General features: G+C 43.2%; 1 protein-coding gene across 6 annotated transcripts in view; it reads left to right on the top strand.

Annotated features, from left to right (window-relative positions):
- Nucleotides 1–9,447: 9,447 nt before the first annotated feature.
- The window catches only part of KMT5B (lysine methyltransferase 5B), a 28,907-nt gene continuing 18,537 nt past the window's right edge, over nt 9,448–19,817 (top strand). Inside the window, exons 1-3 of one of the 6 annotated variants that reach the window (XM_039552256.1) lie at nt 9,448–10,170; nt 17,340–17,576; nt 18,418–18,565. In XM_039552256.1, the coding sequence (XP_039408190.1) occupies nt 17,423–17,576; nt 18,418–18,565 (302 nt within the window). In that variant the 5' untranslated portion in view covers nt 9,448–10,170; nt 17,340–17,422. Of the gene's footprint in view, nt 10,171–10,505; nt 10,747–17,336; nt 17,577–18,417; nt 18,566–19,817 lie in introns of those variants that run through there. The other 5 variants (XM_039552253.1, XM_039552252.1, XM_039552254.1 and 2 more) reach the window with 5 other exon arrangements.

Here is a 19,817-nt window from a genome sequence, read left to right on the forward strand (position 1 = left end):
AAAGCTGATCCAGGTCTCCAAAACCCACAGAAATTTCAAGAAAGCCAAAACTGCCAATCAGCCTTCATCTTGCAAGACCTATTATTGCACTGCCATGACCATGGTTACTTCGGTCAGAAGGCTGAGAAGGAATGTCAGAAATTTACAGCAAATCAAAAAGAACTTTTTTTCCCAGCTCATCTAGAAAGCTGGATACAAGTTCATTCTTCCTCTAAATAAAGGGAAAGGAGGAGAATGTGAAAGGCTGAATTTCAGAAGCATCTTTTACTTCACTACAATGCACTTTTTGAACACTCTTAAGTCACATAGCAAACCTTTGGGTAGACTTCATTAACTTACTGAGAGGGTATAAAAAAGAACATTAGAAAGACAATGAAATAACAGAGGGAGACAGGAGATTAGTGAAATGTTTCACATGCAAAACTAGAACTGCATTGAGGAATCTGTCATCCCAGCCTTTCCCTATCCTCTAATGACACCATTTCCAGTGAAGGATTTTGTGTTTTCATAATGCACCCTCTGTAAATTACTAGTGAAGTGTTACAACTAAGAGGAAAAGCAGGCAGACAGCTTCTGAGACTGACCAAGAGGAAGGTACTGTCTGCAGAAAAACAAAGTCAGAAGAATAGGCAGGCATGTCTAGAACACATTACATTCCCTTTTTTCTGATTCTATCCTTCTGTCATTTAAAATGTCAGCCCACTCACCAACTTCAGAGTTTGCAATCCTGCCTCTTGCATCTACTGCTTTGTGGTTTCACACAAATGCCAAAGTCATCAGGATGGAGTCCGTAAAGGAGGAAAAAAAAAAACCAAAACCAAAGAACAACCAAACCAAACCCTTTCAAGCAAAAAAAAAAACCTTGTTGCCAAGGCAAAGCCCAGTCCAGATGTGTTGGTAATTTCTCACTTGCTTGTATGAAAGAACTAGTACAAATAAAACTACCATCTCTTGCCTTCCATTCTGCCTCCAGGAATAACATGGTCTTTCCATAGCTTAGAACAGAGGCATCAAGTCACCTCCATGTACACCCATGTCAGTAACCAGATACTTTTTTCCATACTTCAGTGTTAGACAGAGCTGAGAGAAGACTGAAGAGGCTTTTTACAGTGACATATGTCAATGCGCTTTACAGCCACAAGGAAGCAGGTCAATTATGACAGTTCCTGAAGTGGTAATAACTGAGGCAGATTTACTGCATTGCTCTTTGGAGTCCAGCAAGACTTTCTATCATATTTAGGGAAGACATCTTACCAAAGCTGTAATTCCACTGCATTGAGCACATACTTATCACAGGCGCACTGAGTGAAAACCTCAAAAGTAAGCACAGACAAATGATCTCTTTTTCTTTCACTTTGAGTAAACAAATTATTTATCACAGAGACTTTAGCAGAACTCACCACTACAAAAACAAAGTAGGCAACTGGGCATTATGACCAAATTTTGAAAAGCAGAGACAGAGTGCCCACTTTGTGATATTTTACAGTGATCTCTGATTACCAAAAGAGCAGAGCGACAATCTCTCAATCAGCCTAAGCTTGGCTCCTTAAATGGATAGTGATTTTGAAAAACCAAGGGGAGAGTCACTGAAAATTTCACCTCTACAGAGTGAAATTGCCTTGGACCTTCATGAACCTCTCCTGAGGCTGATCAAGTAGTTTTAGGGCCAATGTAAAACAGTGTGACACTCCCATCTGCAGAATTGTAAGGGCGATACAGCAAAGCAGATACTTTGCACTGTAGAGTTGAATCACCAGAGGAAGACCAAGATTCCTGTATGCCTTTCAACATCAAATAAAACCAAAGTGGTTTTTCCCACATAACTGATAGCTGGTACTGTATCCAAATGTCTAACAAAAATTGGCTGGCTTTGAAAGAGATTTTTTTCTGGCTTCCTTCCAAACTGGTCTCAAAACTACCTCCATAAGATGCAAGCCTCCAATGCAACAGACATGCAAGGAAAAAAGATGCTCGGTAGTTGCATATATTAAATCCTGAGACATTTTCCACTGCTGCAGGTGTTGATAGATCATCTGGTTCAAACCTACTTCAACTCATACTTTTTATTCTTCCCCAAAATAGATAAATGAAGCAATAAAGGACAGAATTTTTTTAAACTCCTCATCCTTCCCTTCCCTTCCCTCTTGCATCCTTCCAAAACATGTAATCACATGGTAGAAGATATTTTTCCCCTTTCTGAGCAAGTAGTGAACAAGTAAACTCCATTGTGCTTGATGGGAATGCTGCAGAGATGCACTCTATTTTTTGCCACTTGACAGAAATGCTCTACTTTTTCCTTTTTTTTTCCTCTTTTTCCCTTTTTTTTTTTTTTCCAAGGAGAGAAAAAATTCTTATGCCAGCCCTGGGATATGAAATCAAAATTACAAGTGCACAAAATATCCATGTCACTGCACCATTGCTGGGTAAGGCAGGCTCTCTGGAAACAATAGCTTGGGCTTGAAGTATCCACAGGGAAAAGAGAACATCGTGCTTGATTTACTGCCCTTCTCATGGGATTTACTCTTGGCAAACTGCCTGCATGGTTTATGTCACAAGGGATACATAATTTGCATGTGCATCCAGTGCTCACAGTGAGGTAACTCTTTAGTGCTGATGAAGCATAAAAGGACTGAGCATCCCATGAATTAAAAGAAAAAAACAAAACAAAACAACAAAAACCAAACCTAACCAAAAAATACCTGAGAACCATCCTCCACCAGGAAAAGCCAAAGGCCTGACAGTCTCTGGTAGGAGAAGGAGAAAGATGAATATCTGCATATCTCTCCAACAAATCCAAAAGCAGTGATGAGAAGAAATTACTGTTAGATTCTGTAATCAGATAATGGCAGAACAATGTCAGTGCATGAAAATCTGCAATGAGAACATGAAACAAGCACATTTCTGGATCCTTTTTTTGCCCTTTTTTTGCTTTTTGTATCCTTTTAGAAACAGACACTACTTTTTCCAGGTGTGTATTAATACAAGTAACATAGATAAATATAGACAGACAAATAACATTTTGATCAGCATGCTCAGGTGGAATCAGATCAGTATCCATCAGAAACATTCCATGACCCTGTACTTTAAAAGACAAACCAAAGCCTGCAAGGTGAAACCCGTGGTTTTGCTCTATCACTTGACACACAGGCTGTTCACATGGCTGGAGACTGTTCAGTACCAGAACTGCAAACACCCTCTCTTTGGATTCAGCAATCTGTAATGGATGAATTAAATTCCTCCCTTCTAAAAGGTGTGGTCCAGGCAGCCCAAAGAGTCTGCGTAGCAGAACCTGGTTCACTGCTATTTACCTGGAGAGATAATAAGCAGTGCATTGTTTCTTCCGGTGGCCGCTCAGGATGAGGTCAGCTGTAACAACTACCTCTGTTCTTCTCTATTTTAGAGGACTTGGGGGACTGAGAGCACCAGGCATCTTGCTGTTGTTTGTGGAACAAATTGTGTCAGAACTTGCAGAATAATCAGGAACAGGGAGAAATACTCTATATCATAACTCCTTGGGAGTCTGTAGTCTTGCACTGATTTGCCTGTCTGTGCAAGGAGGAAAAGGCTGGTCATAGAAAATATAGACAATTAGCAGCCTTCCTTGTTGGTATGGCAAAAGAAAATGAAAAACTCATGTCAATATAATGAATCTTTGAGTAACAATGGAGCTTTGGGAAGACATTAACAACTCCTCCCTCCAAAGCATGAAAATCACAGAGATCAATACAGCTTAAGGGAGATACTTGCCAAGCTCTCGATGTTTTTGCATAGCAGCCTTCATACAAACTGGGTCCAAAGTAAGCAAGCAAAGCAAAGACACATAGAGACAAGGAAAAGCAACCCCAACCAACCTAAGCTGAGTTTGAAAAGGAAAGGGATGGATTCAGATAGCATTCAAGAGGAAATGGAGGACGCTTTCGTAACTACCCTGGAAGTTGCAAATCATGGGCTGGCCACGGTCCAGCTGGTCACCTGCTTGTTGTATGTCCCTATGAAGTTAAAGGAGAGCCAGGAGAGTCAAGCTTCCAGAGGTGTGCTACTACAAAACCACAAGCAATTTTTAAAACATCCAAAAGCCAGCATTTCATTCCAGGAAAACAAAAACAACAACAACAAAAAAAACCCTCCAAAACCAACAAAAACAAAACAAACAAAAACCCCCCATGCCTTTATTTAAAATACCTTTTTGATACCTTTCCATGCATTTGTATAATAGCTAACATTGTGGCTTCCTGATGGGACTGGGCTTTGTCCCTGACACTGTAAGAGCAGTAACAGGCTTACTGAAATTAGTAAACTCATAATGAATTGAAAAGGCTTTGCCTCAAGGCAGTGAACAATATCTGGAGCTTGTTTTTCTTCAAATTCTAACCTTTGTTTTCTGTGCAAATACCACCTTCCTTCTATTCATACCTCTTACACAGAGACAGGTCAGACAGACAGACATTGGTGAAGGAAAGCAGGAGCAAAGCAGTATTTGCTCAATAGCAAATCAGCATTCCTTGCTGAGCATAATAACTGCAGCACTCTTCCAAGGACTGGTGAAATCTAACTATCAACAAACAAAACTAACCTCAGAGAGGAGAGAAAAGAGAGAAGACCGGAAGGGTTTTCACTGGGTTCTAACTGGCATCCAAACATTTGCTGTGAGTTCTCTCAAGAAATTCTGCATTTTTAGCAAATGTAATGTGCATAGTTATTTGCAAATGAATTCTGACTGTTCCTTCCTGCCATGCAATTCTTCGTAATTTATTCCCATCTCCCTTTTCCTCTTCCTCTGCAACTCAAATTACATTTTGGAAATGTATCTCTTGTTTGAGAAACAGGATTTAATATCATCCTAATCAGCTCCTATTTTTTGGGGAGGAGGAAAAAGGAATGGAAATTGTTTCATTTGCTTGCATATGTTCACATGTTAGAAGGGTGTGATAGATCTAGGATCCATAGTCAGAAAATTTTTATTTTCACCATTCAAGAAAAGGAAGGTGGAGGAAAGGAAGGTTTTCTCCCTGAACAGGGAGAGTCTCTTCCCTGTACCCCAAGACTTTTGGTTTCCAGGCACCTTTTCTAGCCTTCTCTGTCTGTTGCCTTCTTCCTAAATAGCAAAATCCAGTGATTATTAGAGATAGCACTTGTTCCTGTTTAGCTCTCAACCTTCTCCCATCTTTTTGTGCTGGACACGGCCCAGTGTGTGCAGAGGCTGTGACTACAACACTGAGTGACAGAGATTCCTGTACCTGAAGATAATGACATTGTTTATATTTCATGGGAGGGGAAACAAAACCCAAAACAGGAGTTATGTAAACCTCTACAGATATTGATTAGCTGATTTCAAAAATAACAAAAAGGGAGGATGTTGATATGCATCAGTGGAGAAAATCTGCCTTTAATCACGTGCAGGCATCTGAGCTTTTGTAGTCAGCATTTCTTCATTGTGCCCCTGTATCAGAGTCACAGAAGAGATCCCTATAATAATCAAAAAATTCAAACCTACACATTTTATAAAAAAAAAAAAATCTGCAGACCCTAAGTGAATACAAGGATGTAATTCAGTCTAAGATTTCTGCAGCTGTTAATAAATCACTCAAGCTGCACTCTGGCAGCTTATGACATCAGCAGATCCCCTCAAGTGAATTACAGCCATTAATTTACACAGAGGAGGCCATCTATCATTTATTATTGACCATCTGCTACTAAGAATATGTACATTTTTGATAAATTAATAAGACTTGGGCAGGAAACATATTTTATTTTCTTCCTAAGTATATTCATTTTTGATATTCAGCTTTGGGTTTGTGACTGTCAGTAAAAACTAACTTGTGACATCAGCCAGAGGTGGTCACACCTTGATGGCCTGGGTACACCTGCCAGCACCTCAAGTGAGGCACAGTGGCTGCTCCTGCACAGAGGGAAGGGACTGATCCTCTCACAGGTACCACAGGAAGGTATTTACTCACCCAGCACACAAAGGAAACAAATTCTCAGTGTGACCATGCCAACAGAAGAGTGTTGTTGTTTGCAATGTGAAACCCATTACCTCTTTGCACATCATTTCTTCCCAGCAGTGAAAGTAAAGGCTACAGAGCATCTCCTTGCTCTGCACAGAATATAAAACACCACCAATAAATGAAAGATCAGGCTCATTACACCTGATGATTTCCTTTGGCTCCTTCCTTGTAATACTCTCTGCTTCCTCATACTCACCTCCACTCGGTGATACTGCTGGACTCCTAAGACTGTCAGAACTGATGGTAAGGATTTGGGCACAGTATTTGCAGTTTAAAATTCCAACACAAGTTCTACATAAGTCATAGCACAAGTCATAGTGTGCTTTAAAACTTCTACAGCATGAGGGTGCCTTAGAGCCTGGCAGGTGAACTAAAGAGCCAGAACATACATGACAACTCGGCTTTGGCACAGGAACACTCCCAGATGTCTATGTCACAGCTGCTGATGCTAGGTCTCTGTAAAAGCACTGCAGAATAAAAGTCAGAAATAAAACCCCAATACCTGCATAGCTGAGTGGAACTGTCAAGCAGGTGATGGACTTTTTAATCGTCCTCGTATGTTTGCAGTTCTCCAAATTACCCACTGCCATGGCCTGTAAATCAGATTTGCAAATAAAGTCAGAGTGGGCACACAGGCACAGAACACCATTTGCTTGGCTAGAGCTGTATCTTTTCCAGCTTAAGCTGGATTTGGCTTCATATCAATGGAAAGGTTTTGTTGCAGGGGTGGTTTGGAAGGAGGAGGCTCAGGGCTGGATTCTGATCCTGCAGCCATGGGCAGAGGTCTGGGCCCACACAAAGCTCCAGAGATCACAGCACAGCAGGAGCAGCTTCTACATGCAACTCAAGTCTAAAGTTCACCTTTTGCTTCTTAAAAGATATGGCTTGCACAAAACCACTCATCACATACATTTTTTAGTAACTACAAATTTTCAGAAAAAACTGGATGACCAAAAATGTTTGCAATATTAGAGCTGTGCTGTCATAGCATATATGGGATGCTGAAAATGTAAAATCTATACCAAAGTGGGAAGGAACATCTACCAAAAAAAAAAAAAAAAAATGCAAAAAGCAAATTTTTTTTATAACTGCAACAATTTAGGAAAACTACTTTGGGAATTTAAAACTACTGACTCTTGCCATTGCACATTGAAATAAACTTATCTAGGGCCTGGCCTGCCCAAAATCTTCTGGTCTAATAGTACCAGGAAAAAAAAAATCTCCAGAAGTCACAAAATCAACACAGGTATCTTGAGTAACATGTGACTGAATGGCATTTTTACACCTTTAACAAATTATTCCATCATTCCCATCCTTTGATAACTAAGTAGAAAAAACCAGAGGTTTATTATCTGAAATTTTTCATGTTCTGGTGCAGGTTTAGGCTGATATGGTAATATTAATTTAGAAAGTAAAACCAGTGTTGAAACTAATCTAAATAGTTCCTAAATTGAAGTCTGAACACGCTATACAAAATATAATAAATTACCCAAATAAATTACTGGGAGAGAGTTACCGTGCATCTGCTGGTTTCCAAAAAAAAAAAAAAAAAAAAAAAAAAAGGGGCACATTTAACATAGTAAACTTATTCTTCAAGCATCCTATCATGATTTGACCATGGATTGATCACCAAACTTTATTTCCAAAGACAGTATTTTGTTTTATTGAATCAAAGGCCTACAATGCAAAACTGCTACAACGCAGAAGAAATAACAAACCCAACTGCAATCAACGTGGAAATAGTGATTATTTTTTCATTAAACTTTTGTAATTGCTACCAGAAGAAGTAAGTCTCAGATAAATGAATTCTGGAAAAAACAAAAAAAAAATGTCCTTTCAGACGTAGCCAGGGCTTTGTCACCAGATCACCTACTGGAGTCTAGGGAAGAGATGTAAATAGGGGTTTTTCTGTGTGCTGCTTCAACCACATTAAGGATTCAGCAGCCATTGCCAGAGCTATGGAAAACTCTTGTTGCCATGAAGATTGAAGCCAGCATCTTCCAGTCTAGCAATAGCCAACCTTCCAAGAGGACTGCAGCCATTCCCATAAACCTACAGAGCAACCTGGCACACTATAAAGCAATATATGCACGTTGTTACTAATATTATCACAGTGTCACTGCCTGCAATGCTGCTGACAGTCCGTTCAGGTTTGAATTAAATCTTTTAGATGTTTATCATTTACCTGTAAAAGTCTATGTTAACCTGGTTTAGCAACTGGGCAGGCAAAAATCTCAGCTTCAGAGGCAATTTCTTGTTATCAAATTAGAGTAAAATCAATTTGCCTAGCAATTTGGCTTGTTGAGACACATGACATTTCCAAATATCATCTCACCGGTGCTATTAAAGCAAAATTAAACAAAGTCACATGCAAAATTATGTTCAATTGAAAATCTTTAGCATCCTACTATGCATAAAGCTGAGGATTTGGTATTCTGGGTGAGTAGCTGTTGACAGGATAGGTGTTACACGGTCAATCTTTCCCTCTTCCACAGTCGTTTCTGGTTACCTTAGTTAGAACAAGTGCAAACAACCTAAAAGCTTTGGGAAACTTGTAAAAATAAAACTCCTGTTTGAAAATATTCTGTACTGCCACAAGCTTATTGTACAACAAAACACAGAAAACGCAGTATGAAATATCAAGCACATCACAGAATTCCTGAACATCCAGCAGGAAAACGTTGGCCTCCGAGCTTTCCAAGCCCCGCTAATACAGTAACGCTCAGCAGCTACTGCACTGACAAGCTTTTTCCCCCCACAAGCGCGTGTAATTCAGCCCGTTCCTGCCCTCGGCCGGTATCGCAGCCGCCTCTCCCCGCCCCGCTATCGCGACAAGGCGCGACATTGGCGCCGCCGCCTTTGTTCGGGCGCGGAGGGGCACGGCCATGCCCCGCCACTGGCGGGCGCTCCCGCCGCCACCGCGCCCCGCGGGCCACGGCCACCGCCTGCTGCCGGCCCTGCTACCGATGCCTCCAGCGCTGCCCCGGGGCGGGGGAGGGAGGGAGGGAGGGAGGGAGGCGCCGTCCCAGCCCCTCCAGCCCGCGGGGGCCATTTTTAAATGCCTCTGTCAGGCAGCGGCGCGGGGGGGGGAAGAGCAGGTGCTGAAGAGCTGAGGTTGCGGTCCCGCTCCTCTCTCCCCCGGCAGGGCGAGCCGTCGCCTTACAGGCCCCCGAGACCCGCGCAGCAGGGGAACCGGGAGGCAGCACAAGAACACCCATCCCGGTGCGCGCCCCGCGGCGGGGAGTCCCCCGTGTTTAAAGGGCAGCACCGCGCGGAGGGATCCCGGAGCGGCACTTCTTCTCCACACACACGGCCGTGCGGGCGGCCCGGGCCTCGTTCCCCTCCCTCGGCGGGATCCCTCCGCCGCGCCGGGCGGTCATGGGGCCCGCGGCCGCCGCCGTCCCAGCTCCGCGGCCGGACGCGCTGCCCCGGCTGCCCCCGTGCCGCCCGCGGTGAAGCGGCGGCGAGAGGAGGCGGCGGCGGGAAGCGGCGCGGCTGGGGGCGGGTTGTGTTTCCTTGGGAGCGGTGTATCCTTCCGCGGCGGCGGGAGTGCGCGGCGACGGGTGTCCGCGGTGTCCCTCCGCCGCCGGGAGCGCAGGGGCACTCGGCGTCTCCCCGGACGGGGCGAGGAGGTCGCGGGCTCCGCCGGGAGGAACAAGAAGAAACTTCGGGGCGCGGCGGCCAGCGCGGCGCTCGCCTGGCTCGGCAGGGCGGCGGAACGAGGGCTCCCCGCAGGGAAGGAGGAGAAGGAGGAAGAAGCGGCGGCCGGTCCGCGCCGCCGCCCCGCGGGGTCTCTGCGGGGGAGCCCGGGGGACTCTTTCTCGCGGGGCGCGGCGGAGGGATCTCCAGGCGGCTCTCCCCGCCGCCTCCCCCCTGCGCCGCTCGCTCCTCGGCGCCGCCATCTTGGATTTTAATCCGCCATTTTTTTTCCTCCCCCCACTCGGAATTATTTTTATCACTATCGCCGCTTTTTTTTTTTCTCCCCCTTCCTTAGTTTTTCCTCCCCACTCCGCCCCTCCCTGGCTCGGTCTTCACTTTTCCCCCTTCAGCTTCCTCCCTTCCCCTCCCCCCCCCTCCTCCCCGCACCCTTGCCTTTGATGATTCATTTTCCCCCAGTGGCAGCGGGGGCAGCGCCGGCGGCGGGGGACCCCAGCGCGGGGCGGTGAGTTTGGGTCTCTGGGGAGGGTCTCTGTGTGCTCTGTGGGGCGGGGGAGGCGCCCCTCAGCGAGGGGGGGGGCGTGAGGAACCGCGCCGGGGTCCGGCAGCGTGCGGGGCCGCCGCGGGCAGGGCGGGGGCGGCTGTCGGGGCGCTGACAGCGGCGGACGCAGCGGGGACCCGCGGGCGGAGGGGCGGCCGCGGGCGGGGCCGGGCCCCGGGGCCGGGGGCGGTGGGGGCCGCGCGGGGCCGGGGCGTGTGGCGGCGCCGGCGCGCGGAGAACGGCAGGGGGCAGCAGCGGGCGCGGGGGCGGCGCCGCCCGGGCCGGACCCGGTCCCGCTCCCCTTCCGCCGGCCCGGACCTGCGTTCTGGGCCGGGAGTGTCGGCCCGTTCCAGTAGTTACACGTCTAGGCTGATGGCTTTAGTGACCCTCTCGGTCTTCCCTCGGTTTGATGGAATGGCCGGACTAGTTCCCTTGGGGGTTTTTTGTATGATTTTTTTTGTTTGGTTTTTTGGTTTTTTTTTGTTTTTTGGGGTTTTTTTTGTGGTTTTTCATCGGAGGATATATGCCATTAGTCAAAGGGTAAGGCACGTCTTTGTCCAGCATCTGTATCTGAAACTGTAAAGTAAAGTTATCTTTAAGACGTTGCTCTCGGAAACGCTGAAACCGGTGAGTGAGAGGGAGAGTGCGTGGTGGTTTGTCAGGGTGTGTCACAGGCAGTGTGAGAACCTGAAGTGTAGAACTTTGTGGAGTTATCTGGTGCTTTGAATTCAGTGCAGAGCAGCACGTCTCAGGACAAGAGGACGGTCTTAAGTTGTGCCGAGGAGGTTTAGGTTGGACGTCAGAAAGAAGTTCTTCACAGAAGGGGTGATGGGCCATTGAAATGGGCCGCTCAGGGAAGCGGTGGAGTCACCGACCCTGGAGGTGTTCAAGGAAAGACCGGGCGTGTCAGTTAGTGCCATGATCTAGTTGACAGGGTGGTGTTCAGTCATAGATTGGACTCGATGATCTCAGAGGTCTTTCCCAACCTAATTGATTCTGTGATATGAGATGGCAATCTGATCAGTGTTTAATACTGTAACTATAAATACATAGTGGCAGGTTTTTGTCAATAAGGTTAAAATGCATTGTAGGATAGTTGACACAGAGCCATGCCTTGTTTCCATAATCGGACCACTATAACTATGGATGCATCTGCTTCAATTTTCATTAAAACGGAACTTTTCAGTTCTTTGCTTTCTTCCTTGCAAGTAACAATGTGTGAGGAAATCAAGGCTTACTTGGTTGAAAAGTTGGATTCTACTGTTTCTTTATCAGGCTGTTATTAGGACCAGATAGACACAGACATCTCTGCTTTATACCATTGGAGCTCACAAACTGGAAATTCAGACTTATTTAAAGCAATTGCTTAATGTATTGCATATAAAATGAATGAGTGGGATGATGTATCCTTGTATACTCTGTAACAGGATTGATTAGGGCTCTTGAATGGCTTTTTTGCTCTGTTAGCACTATCCTGTTCCAGGACTACACTTCCCAGTATGCTCTTCACTTCAAACAGCACATGCTTTAAGGCAACAGACAGTTGCCCAAGTTAGCGTGGTAAGTGTAAGGTCTGATACTCCTGTGCTAAACCAGAGCTGTGGATTGAGGATGCAAAGAAGTCCCAGCTTAAGTACTCTTAACCACTTCCCTGACCTTGTGTGTTCCCCCTACCCTGTAATATCCACCCATCGTTCCAGCCAGCCAGGTTCAGACTTGTCTGGTGACTCTCCTGATTCAGTGGCCGAATCATTCAGGTCACTTGGCTCTGCATTTGTTTTGCTGGCGCAGAGGGAGGATGGTGTGGAAGTGGGCACAAGCAGGTGGGGAGGCAGCAGGGCTACTTTTGGACTTACACTGGTTTGGAGTCTTCATTGAACTGTTTGATCTAGCCATGGTGGGTCTGCCCTGAACTGAACCTGAACCCGTGTAAGTCACGTAGCTGCACACACACAGAGTTAAATTGGGTTATGGAGAGGTCCACAGAGCACTAGAATTGGTGGAAATGTTTGTGTGACTTGGCAGGTGGGAGGAATTAGGTTCTCCCTTTTCTGGAAGTAGCAAGCTTTTATATTGTATCTGTGACTGCTGAATGCAGGAGTTGTTGCAGTGACTTGCGGGGATCACACAGGCTTTGGGTGCTGTGCTCAGCCTCACCCTGAGAAGGATATGGCGTGGCAGGGGAGAAGGGGCAGGAGCTGCTGAAGTGTAGTTCTCTCTCTGACACTCAGTTTGTGCTGGTACTGGATTGCTTCTGTGCCTGCATTGTGCTTGGATTAGTATCCAAACTGACACACAAAAATCACATGGCTGCACAACAGAAAAAGGGAATGTACAGGCCGAGCTATTGGTGAGAGACTCGAGCCTGGGTTTGGGTCAGTTCTGGACCCAGGTGTGCTCTCACAAACCTGTGTCCTGGGGCTGTGGTTCCACAGCAGACTGAACTGACCGGAGTCAGTTTTGACACAGTCTTGCAGCCTCCCCATGCCACTACTAATCCGTGTCCAGTTCTGCACTGAGCTTATTCTCAGCACTAACTAGCTGAAAACACTCAAAAAACATTTTCTGGGGGTCCAATTTACTGAACCAGTTCATCCCAAATGCAGTAACCAAAATAAGACTTGAGACTGTTTTGAATAGCTCCTTAAAGCTGTGCAAGTTTTCATTCAGCTGATTTTGATCAGTCTTTTTTATTCTGGTGATCCCATAGGAAAACTTGTTGCAGTTTTGCTCTGCTTCGCGAACTCAAAGGTCTGTTACTTTTTGCAGGGCTATCAGTAATGAAACCTATGTCTTTTCTCTTGATTCCTCTGATGTGTCCAGAAGAGCTGAGGCTGGGTTTTTTTGCTTGGTTTTTTTGGTGCATATTTGGTTTAGGTCACTGTCTTGTTGAGGAAAACTTTTTTGCAGCTATTGTTAATTACCAAAAAAAAAAAAAAAAAAAAAAAGGCAAGCCAAAATTTAGGTGTTTGAGTTCTTAAAAATAAAAAAATCCATAAACTGTTTTAAGGGAGGTCCGTTGCTTGTCTGTATACTTGAAACTATAGGAAAGGAGAGGATGACCCTACTTGTTAGTAAAACCTCCTGATCCTAGTGTATTTGCCTGTGTCCTGGAGAAGGATGAATAAAACCCACTGCCTCTTTGCCTATGTTAGAAGCTGTCTCTGTCCTTTAAGTAATAAAAACGTATATGCAAAAAATGTGTTATGGTAAACGAAAATAAATTGTATTTGAATTTCTTATAGGTACTGCTGTGTTTCAATGGTTTAGGGTTTTGTTGATTTGGTTTTGTGCAGCTTTTTTTCCCTCTCACAACAAGACTTTTCTGAATTGATGGCTTTCACAGATGAGGACCCAAATTCTGGGAGGCTCAGACAACTTTTGAGATCTGTTTTATGAATTTCTTTACTCAAATTGATAGGGATTTACTACCCTTCCCATTATGAAAGGACTAAGGCTTTCCAAGTGTAATGTAAATCTGAATGGCACTGTTTAATCAGTCTGGTAAACAATTCTGGGTAGCTCTTGGAGGCTTTGGAGTATCTTGGGTGATGGCTGCATCGATTGTGTTTCTGCTTCAGTTGTTGAATGGTGCTTCTGAGTGTTACTGATATGCAAATAATGCTCAAAAAGTGTTAATAGGTTTAGTAAATTTAGAACCAAATAAATGAAACCTGAGTTTTCATTTTAAAGAGTACGGTTGCAATGAAATGCCACATACCTCAGTGAGAGGTGCCAAATGCAATTGAGCTGTATTTTGGCATTTGAGGAAATGTGCCTGTCAAACTACCAGAATAGAATTGCTAAAGGCAGTGTAATTTAAAGAGTAGTGGTGTTGTTAATAAAGAGTTAAAACAGCAGTGTGGTCATTTATATTGAAATACAGAAGGTCCCTTGGAAGCTCTAATTGTGCTGGTAAACTTCACAGTTACAGATAAACTTGAAGTCCTAAGTGGTCCATGTGTGGTTTTAGATTTTGATGGCAGAGCTCTGTAGCAAGAGTTTCTAACTATGTGGTGGTGCAAGTATATTTGAGTTTTTTATTAAATGGAAAGATAGTGTTCATCTCTTCCTTTTCTCAGTTCCTAAAAGACTTGTCAGTATGAGTCTGATGTAGCTAGTAGTGAGAACAAATCAAATCTGAAGATAAATTAAATATCACATGGTGGTGGTGAATGGGGCATTTCTTGCTCCCTTTCAGGTTTTCTGTTGGCATTAGCAGCTGCGATATTCATGGGGAAAGGAATCCTGGCTGTTGTTTCTGGCTTTTGATATCATGTCTGGGAAGCAGTTTGGGTACTGGGAGAAGGAATCACAGAATCCCGGAATGGGTCAGGTTGGAAAGGACCTTAGTGGGTCCTCTGGCCCAACCTCCCTGCTTAAGCAGGGCCATCCCAGAGCACGTGGCACAAGATTGTGTCCAGATAGATCCTGAATGCCTCCAGTGAGGGAGATCCCACAACCTCTCGAGGCAATCTGTTCCAGTGCTCATTCACCCAGACAGTAAAGATGTTCTTCCTCATATTCAGGTGGAACTTCTGTGCATCTGTTTCTGCCTATTGCCTCTTGTCCTTTTGAATAGAGGCTGAAGAGGCACACTTGCTGTCTTCAAGTTTGTCATTTGGCTCCTACTAGAAAGGAGAGGCAGCAGTAGATGGAGACAAAGGTTTTCTTGCTCACTAGGCTGTTGAGCCCAAATGAAGAATGATTTTTCACCAGAATTTTGCTATGCTTCACTAAATGACCTGATTTTGTTTGAGGACGAATTATGTTGCTGTCTATATCAATCTACTTTGGAGGAGAATGAAGTCTTTTTCCTAACGTTTAGTATAGTTGGAGTATGATTATGTGGCCACCTTGCTTCTTACCTCTGCACTGGTACCTTCCTTGTCATTGCTGTTATTGTTTAAGCAGAAGTGTGTTGGCACAGACAGTACTCACGCACCCTGCCCAAACAGCACTTGCGAAAGGGTTTCCTTTGTGCAGAGAACACCTTTCCTTCAGCCCTGTGGCTCCTGTACCTGGTAGTTGTCAGAAAGTACCACATTAAGCATTTTCCCCAGACTGCTGGATACAATACAGGGCCCATGTACAGTCAGACTTCATGGTAGTTTCATTCACCTGCACTGCTCTTGAGCTGAAGCCCAGTGCAGGGTGGAGTTCAGTCCTGGTGTACAAAGACACCAAGACTGAATTTCGTGGAAGTTTGTAATGTAGTTTCTGTTTTAGTGCTTTTCATTACCAATGTTACAAAAACATGGCAGAATGGGGGTTAATTAGAGTATATAGACATGTAAAATTAATAGATTGAGAAGTAAGAAAAGCAAAGTTTGAGAGTGGTTTTGTCATTAAGAGTTTACATCAGAGTCAGTCAGTGGTGTATCTTCACAGGGTTGGTCTGACAGAAGTTCAGGTGGAATGCTTAACAAGGAAGTTTAGGGGGTTATTTGATTGTTTTTGAGGTTTTTGTTGGGGGATTTTTTAGGTTTATGTTATCAGGCAAGTTCTATGAAGGGAAAAAAGCGCCTATCCAAGGGTTTTTTGGAGGAACTTTGTAAAAATGGCTGCGTCTACCTATAGTTGAATGAATAATCTTGAGGTTAAAAAAAATGCTTTCTGTTACTGGCAGCAAGAAAATTCTTTGTCCACTGAAACGATCTCAATTCTTTTTCTTTGTATTGATGCAGTAATTGAGCCAGCTTTTGCTCAGTGTGATTCTGTTACACTTTGTTGATAGTCTTTACTGCCCTTCTGTGACAATTTGTAAAAGGTTCTAAAACCTGTCAGTTTCTGGGTGATATGTTCTAGTAGGATGTTTGAGGCAATGCATCTGTTAATAAACAATACACTTGTCTTCACTGTGTTTCCCTAATTGCCTCAATTTTCTTCATCTTTGTAAATAACTTAATTACAAATCATCTGGCCATGAACGTTTCTTTAAGTAGCTGGATCACATAGGTGTCTAACAGAAATCTAGTCGTTTACTACTCTCACCTGATAAAAAGCAGAATTTCTACAAAAGACAGTATTTCAAACATCTGTTAGTTTGTTGTGACTTTCTTCCACCAGATTGAAATGCATGTTACAATGGCCTGTTACCAGCTGTGAGCAGAGCATTGACGTTCTTTTTATAATTACAGTAAAGTGAAAAGCCACAATTTATTTATTTGTGAGGAAACAGTAGGGAGGAGGGTGAATTAAAATCAAGTGAATGAATTACTAATGCATAAATGCAATTGTAATGTAATTGTGTAAATCAGATTTTTTCCTGGAAGTTATAGAGTGAGATACAACTGTGTACAAAAACATTATTTAAAATTTATTTAAAGTTTTTAGCTTTCTTGTAATTATTTATGCAGAAAACATTGAGACTGCAGACAAAAACTAGCATGTGCTTTGCTAGACTCTTACATACTGTAAAATTTCAACTATACTTGTGACCCCACTTAGTATTGGCACATTGAACCAGGTGTGTTGTGACTGGTTTGTTTTGTAATATGGAACAGTAGGAATAGTAGCCTGGGTCCTCTAGGTCATCATTGAGGGTTTTTTGAACTCTGACTTTTTAATAAAGATTTAACATCTTTCCCCTAACATCTTTAATTCTTGGAGGTTGCTTGTAAAATGGTCTTCCTTGCTGTAGAGTTCCCAATAGGTTATGGGTTTTATGTATTAGGAGATAGAATCTTAATTGGATAGGTATTTGAAAATACTCTAGGTCTGGAGTCACATAGCTCTGGATGTGTTTATCCACATGTACATATGCTTGTACAGGTATATCCATGGGTATAGTCCAGCTCTTAAAAATGAGTTGTCATTAGCAATTTATCAACTTTAGAATTCCATCCTTGCTGCCAGATGCCATTGTAAGTTGTAGGACAATACATCACCTGTTCACACTTCTGTGTACTGGTGATAACAAATGGCTTTTCTTTCTTCCTAATGCAAATGCAGGTTGCCATCTTTCCTCCCACCTTTCCCCACTTTTTTGGGGGGGGGGAGGGGGGGAGCATGGGGGTGTGTTTGGGTTTATTGGTGTTGTTGTTGGGGTGTTACTATTTTTTTTTAAACTCTGTGTCCTGAAAACAGTTTCCCGGTAAGGTCTAATCATGTTTATGTTTTACTTCCAGTAGGAATTGGAACTGAATTTATTCATCCACTTCTCCAAGCCTTTTGAAAAGTGACTAAATGCAACTGAGTCAGATTGTCTGTGGGTATGAAGTGGCTGGGAGAATCCAAGAACATGGTAGTGAATGGCCGGAGAAGTGGAAGCAAGTCATCTAATGACCACGCGCAGACCAAATTGCAGCATGCAGGAAAGGAGAATCCAAAGACGGGCAAAAACGGAGTTGAGAGAAGATCAAGCAGATGTATGTACATGTTTCTGCTGCTTAGTGCTGTGATTCACTTCCTAGTTTGCAAGCCAGGCTTCTGTCTTACCTAACTCATGAGGGAGATCTGCAGTCAGCATGGAGCTAGCATCAGAAATATCAGTTATGTATGTATTTTCTGGATGTGTTAACTCCCTTCAGGAATATAGATATCTTCAGATCAGTTTAGAAGTAAAATAAGAATAACTGGGTATAAATCAATTTTGAACTGTTTTAATTATAAAATGCATGATTGGCACTAAATGACAACTAGTATGATTTGAAGTGGATAACATAATTTGAAGTACTTGCGTATCTTTCAGTGAATACACTTGTAGAAGTAAACCCTGCTTTTTAATGAAGTCATATACATTCTTAGCCTTTATGGAATGATTTTAAGGAATATGGATTTTTACTCTTGGTCTGGGATGAAGGATTAAATGCAAATTAAAGTCCTTTATTTAGACTTTTCAGAAAATCAGATTTCAAATTTCGTTGTTTCATCACATTTATAGGTCAGAAATTTTAGAGGTAGGCATTACTGAACTGTGTAGTCTGGAAAGATGCTTGTAGTTGGGGAACGGAAGAGAGAAGGAAACGAAAATTAATTAAACAAATCCATAAAATAACATTTTAAAATACTTTCTCCCTTGACTACTACATAAATGAAAAAAGCAAGAGGGGAAAATTAACTGTGCCTCTTCTTCTTCAGGTATTTTATCATCTTCCTCAATTGTTCTGTATTTTTTGCCTCCAGCCTGTGTATCTGTCTGTCCCTCAATGTAGCTGGGCTCTGTAATGTCCCTTAAATGATATCTAATTTGTGCTTTCTTATTTGCAGGTAGCGGTGCTTCAGGATTTGAGGGTCAAAGTCGTTATGTGCCTTCCTCTGGAATGTCTGCCAAGGAACTCTGTGAAAATGATGACCTAGCAACTAGTTTGGTTCTTGATCCCTATTTAGGTTTTCAGACACACAAAATGAATACTAGGTAACTTGTCTTTATTTTTCTAGAAAAGAATTCATCTTCTTAGTTGATGTAAATCAGCAAAACCATGGAATTTCACGCATGTTTTAAGAAAGTGAAAGAATGCAAATTTGTGAGTAGCTTCTGCCTTGAAATAGTGTTGCATGTGAGTCTGGAACTCAGCACTACAAATGGAGGCTCTCACATGTTCCATCATAGGTCTTTCCATTAGTTTCGTTTATCTGTGCTGTAGAACAGGTTGGTAATAGGCACCATTTCCTAGCTTAAACAGTTAACTAATCGTAAGTTTGAAACCAATAGTCATTTGAAATCTTTCAAAGGCAGAAGCCAGTGTTTGGTAACTTTTCTGTTTATTCCGTGTGCCTGGGTGCTTTTTTTTTCCTTCCTTACTCTTAAACATCATAAGAAAGATGTAGCTCCTGAGCGGTTCAGTTTTGGTGCTAATTGATCTGAAGTTCTTGCAGACCCTTGCTGAAGGAATTGCTACTCAGACGTGTCTGTATGGATAAGATAAATAAATGTGCCAGCTGGAAACTTGCTTACCGGAGTTGCACCTACTTCTGCACTGTTACACTTCTGTCTGAATACTTCGGTTGTGAATTCTGTGTGGTCTTGGGGTTTAGCTTTTGTGCTTCTCCCTCTGTTACACATGTACCACTGATGATAACTCTGTTCTATAGATCTCTGTTAAGCCTGTTTGCATACAAGATCTGTATTGATAGCTCAGTGGGGAAACTACATATAAATTATAAGTTTCTAAGGACAGGAATTGTGTGCTTATTACTGTGCAATAAGAGCTGGAGTTTCCAGGCAGCACATCATGGGAAACAGACTTTCAGCCCTTCAAACTGTTGATGCGACTGTTTTTAAAGGACAGTTCACCTGTGCAGCACAGTCACATACCCACAGTATCAGTGAAGCAAATTGTATGTATGTATGTATACAACAAACAGATTGCTTCAAAAATGACTGCTAGATGAATTGGTGTTGTCATGTTACATAAATAGTTGCTGGTATAGCCTGACAGCATCAGCATCAGGATGTGTGGTCCTAATAACTGTAAAGACTTACCCCAAAGATTCTTCTTCTTTGCTGGAGAGTGCAACATCTACCTTCAAAGAAGGATGTTGGGGTTCTTCCTCTTCTCTCCATGCTATTGGTTACAATAGTACATTGTGCCCAAACATTGTCCAGGTGGATATTCTTATGGTTCAGTTTGAAGTGTCTTTGTATTTTCATCAGTAAATCAAGCTAA

Source organism: Corvus cornix, chromosome 5, assembly GCF_000738735.6.
Source record: "Corvus cornix cornix isolate S_Up_H32 chromosome 5, ASM73873v5, whole genome shotgun sequence".
NCBI lineage: Eukaryota > Metazoa > Chordata > Aves > Passeriformes > Corvidae > Corvus > Corvus cornix.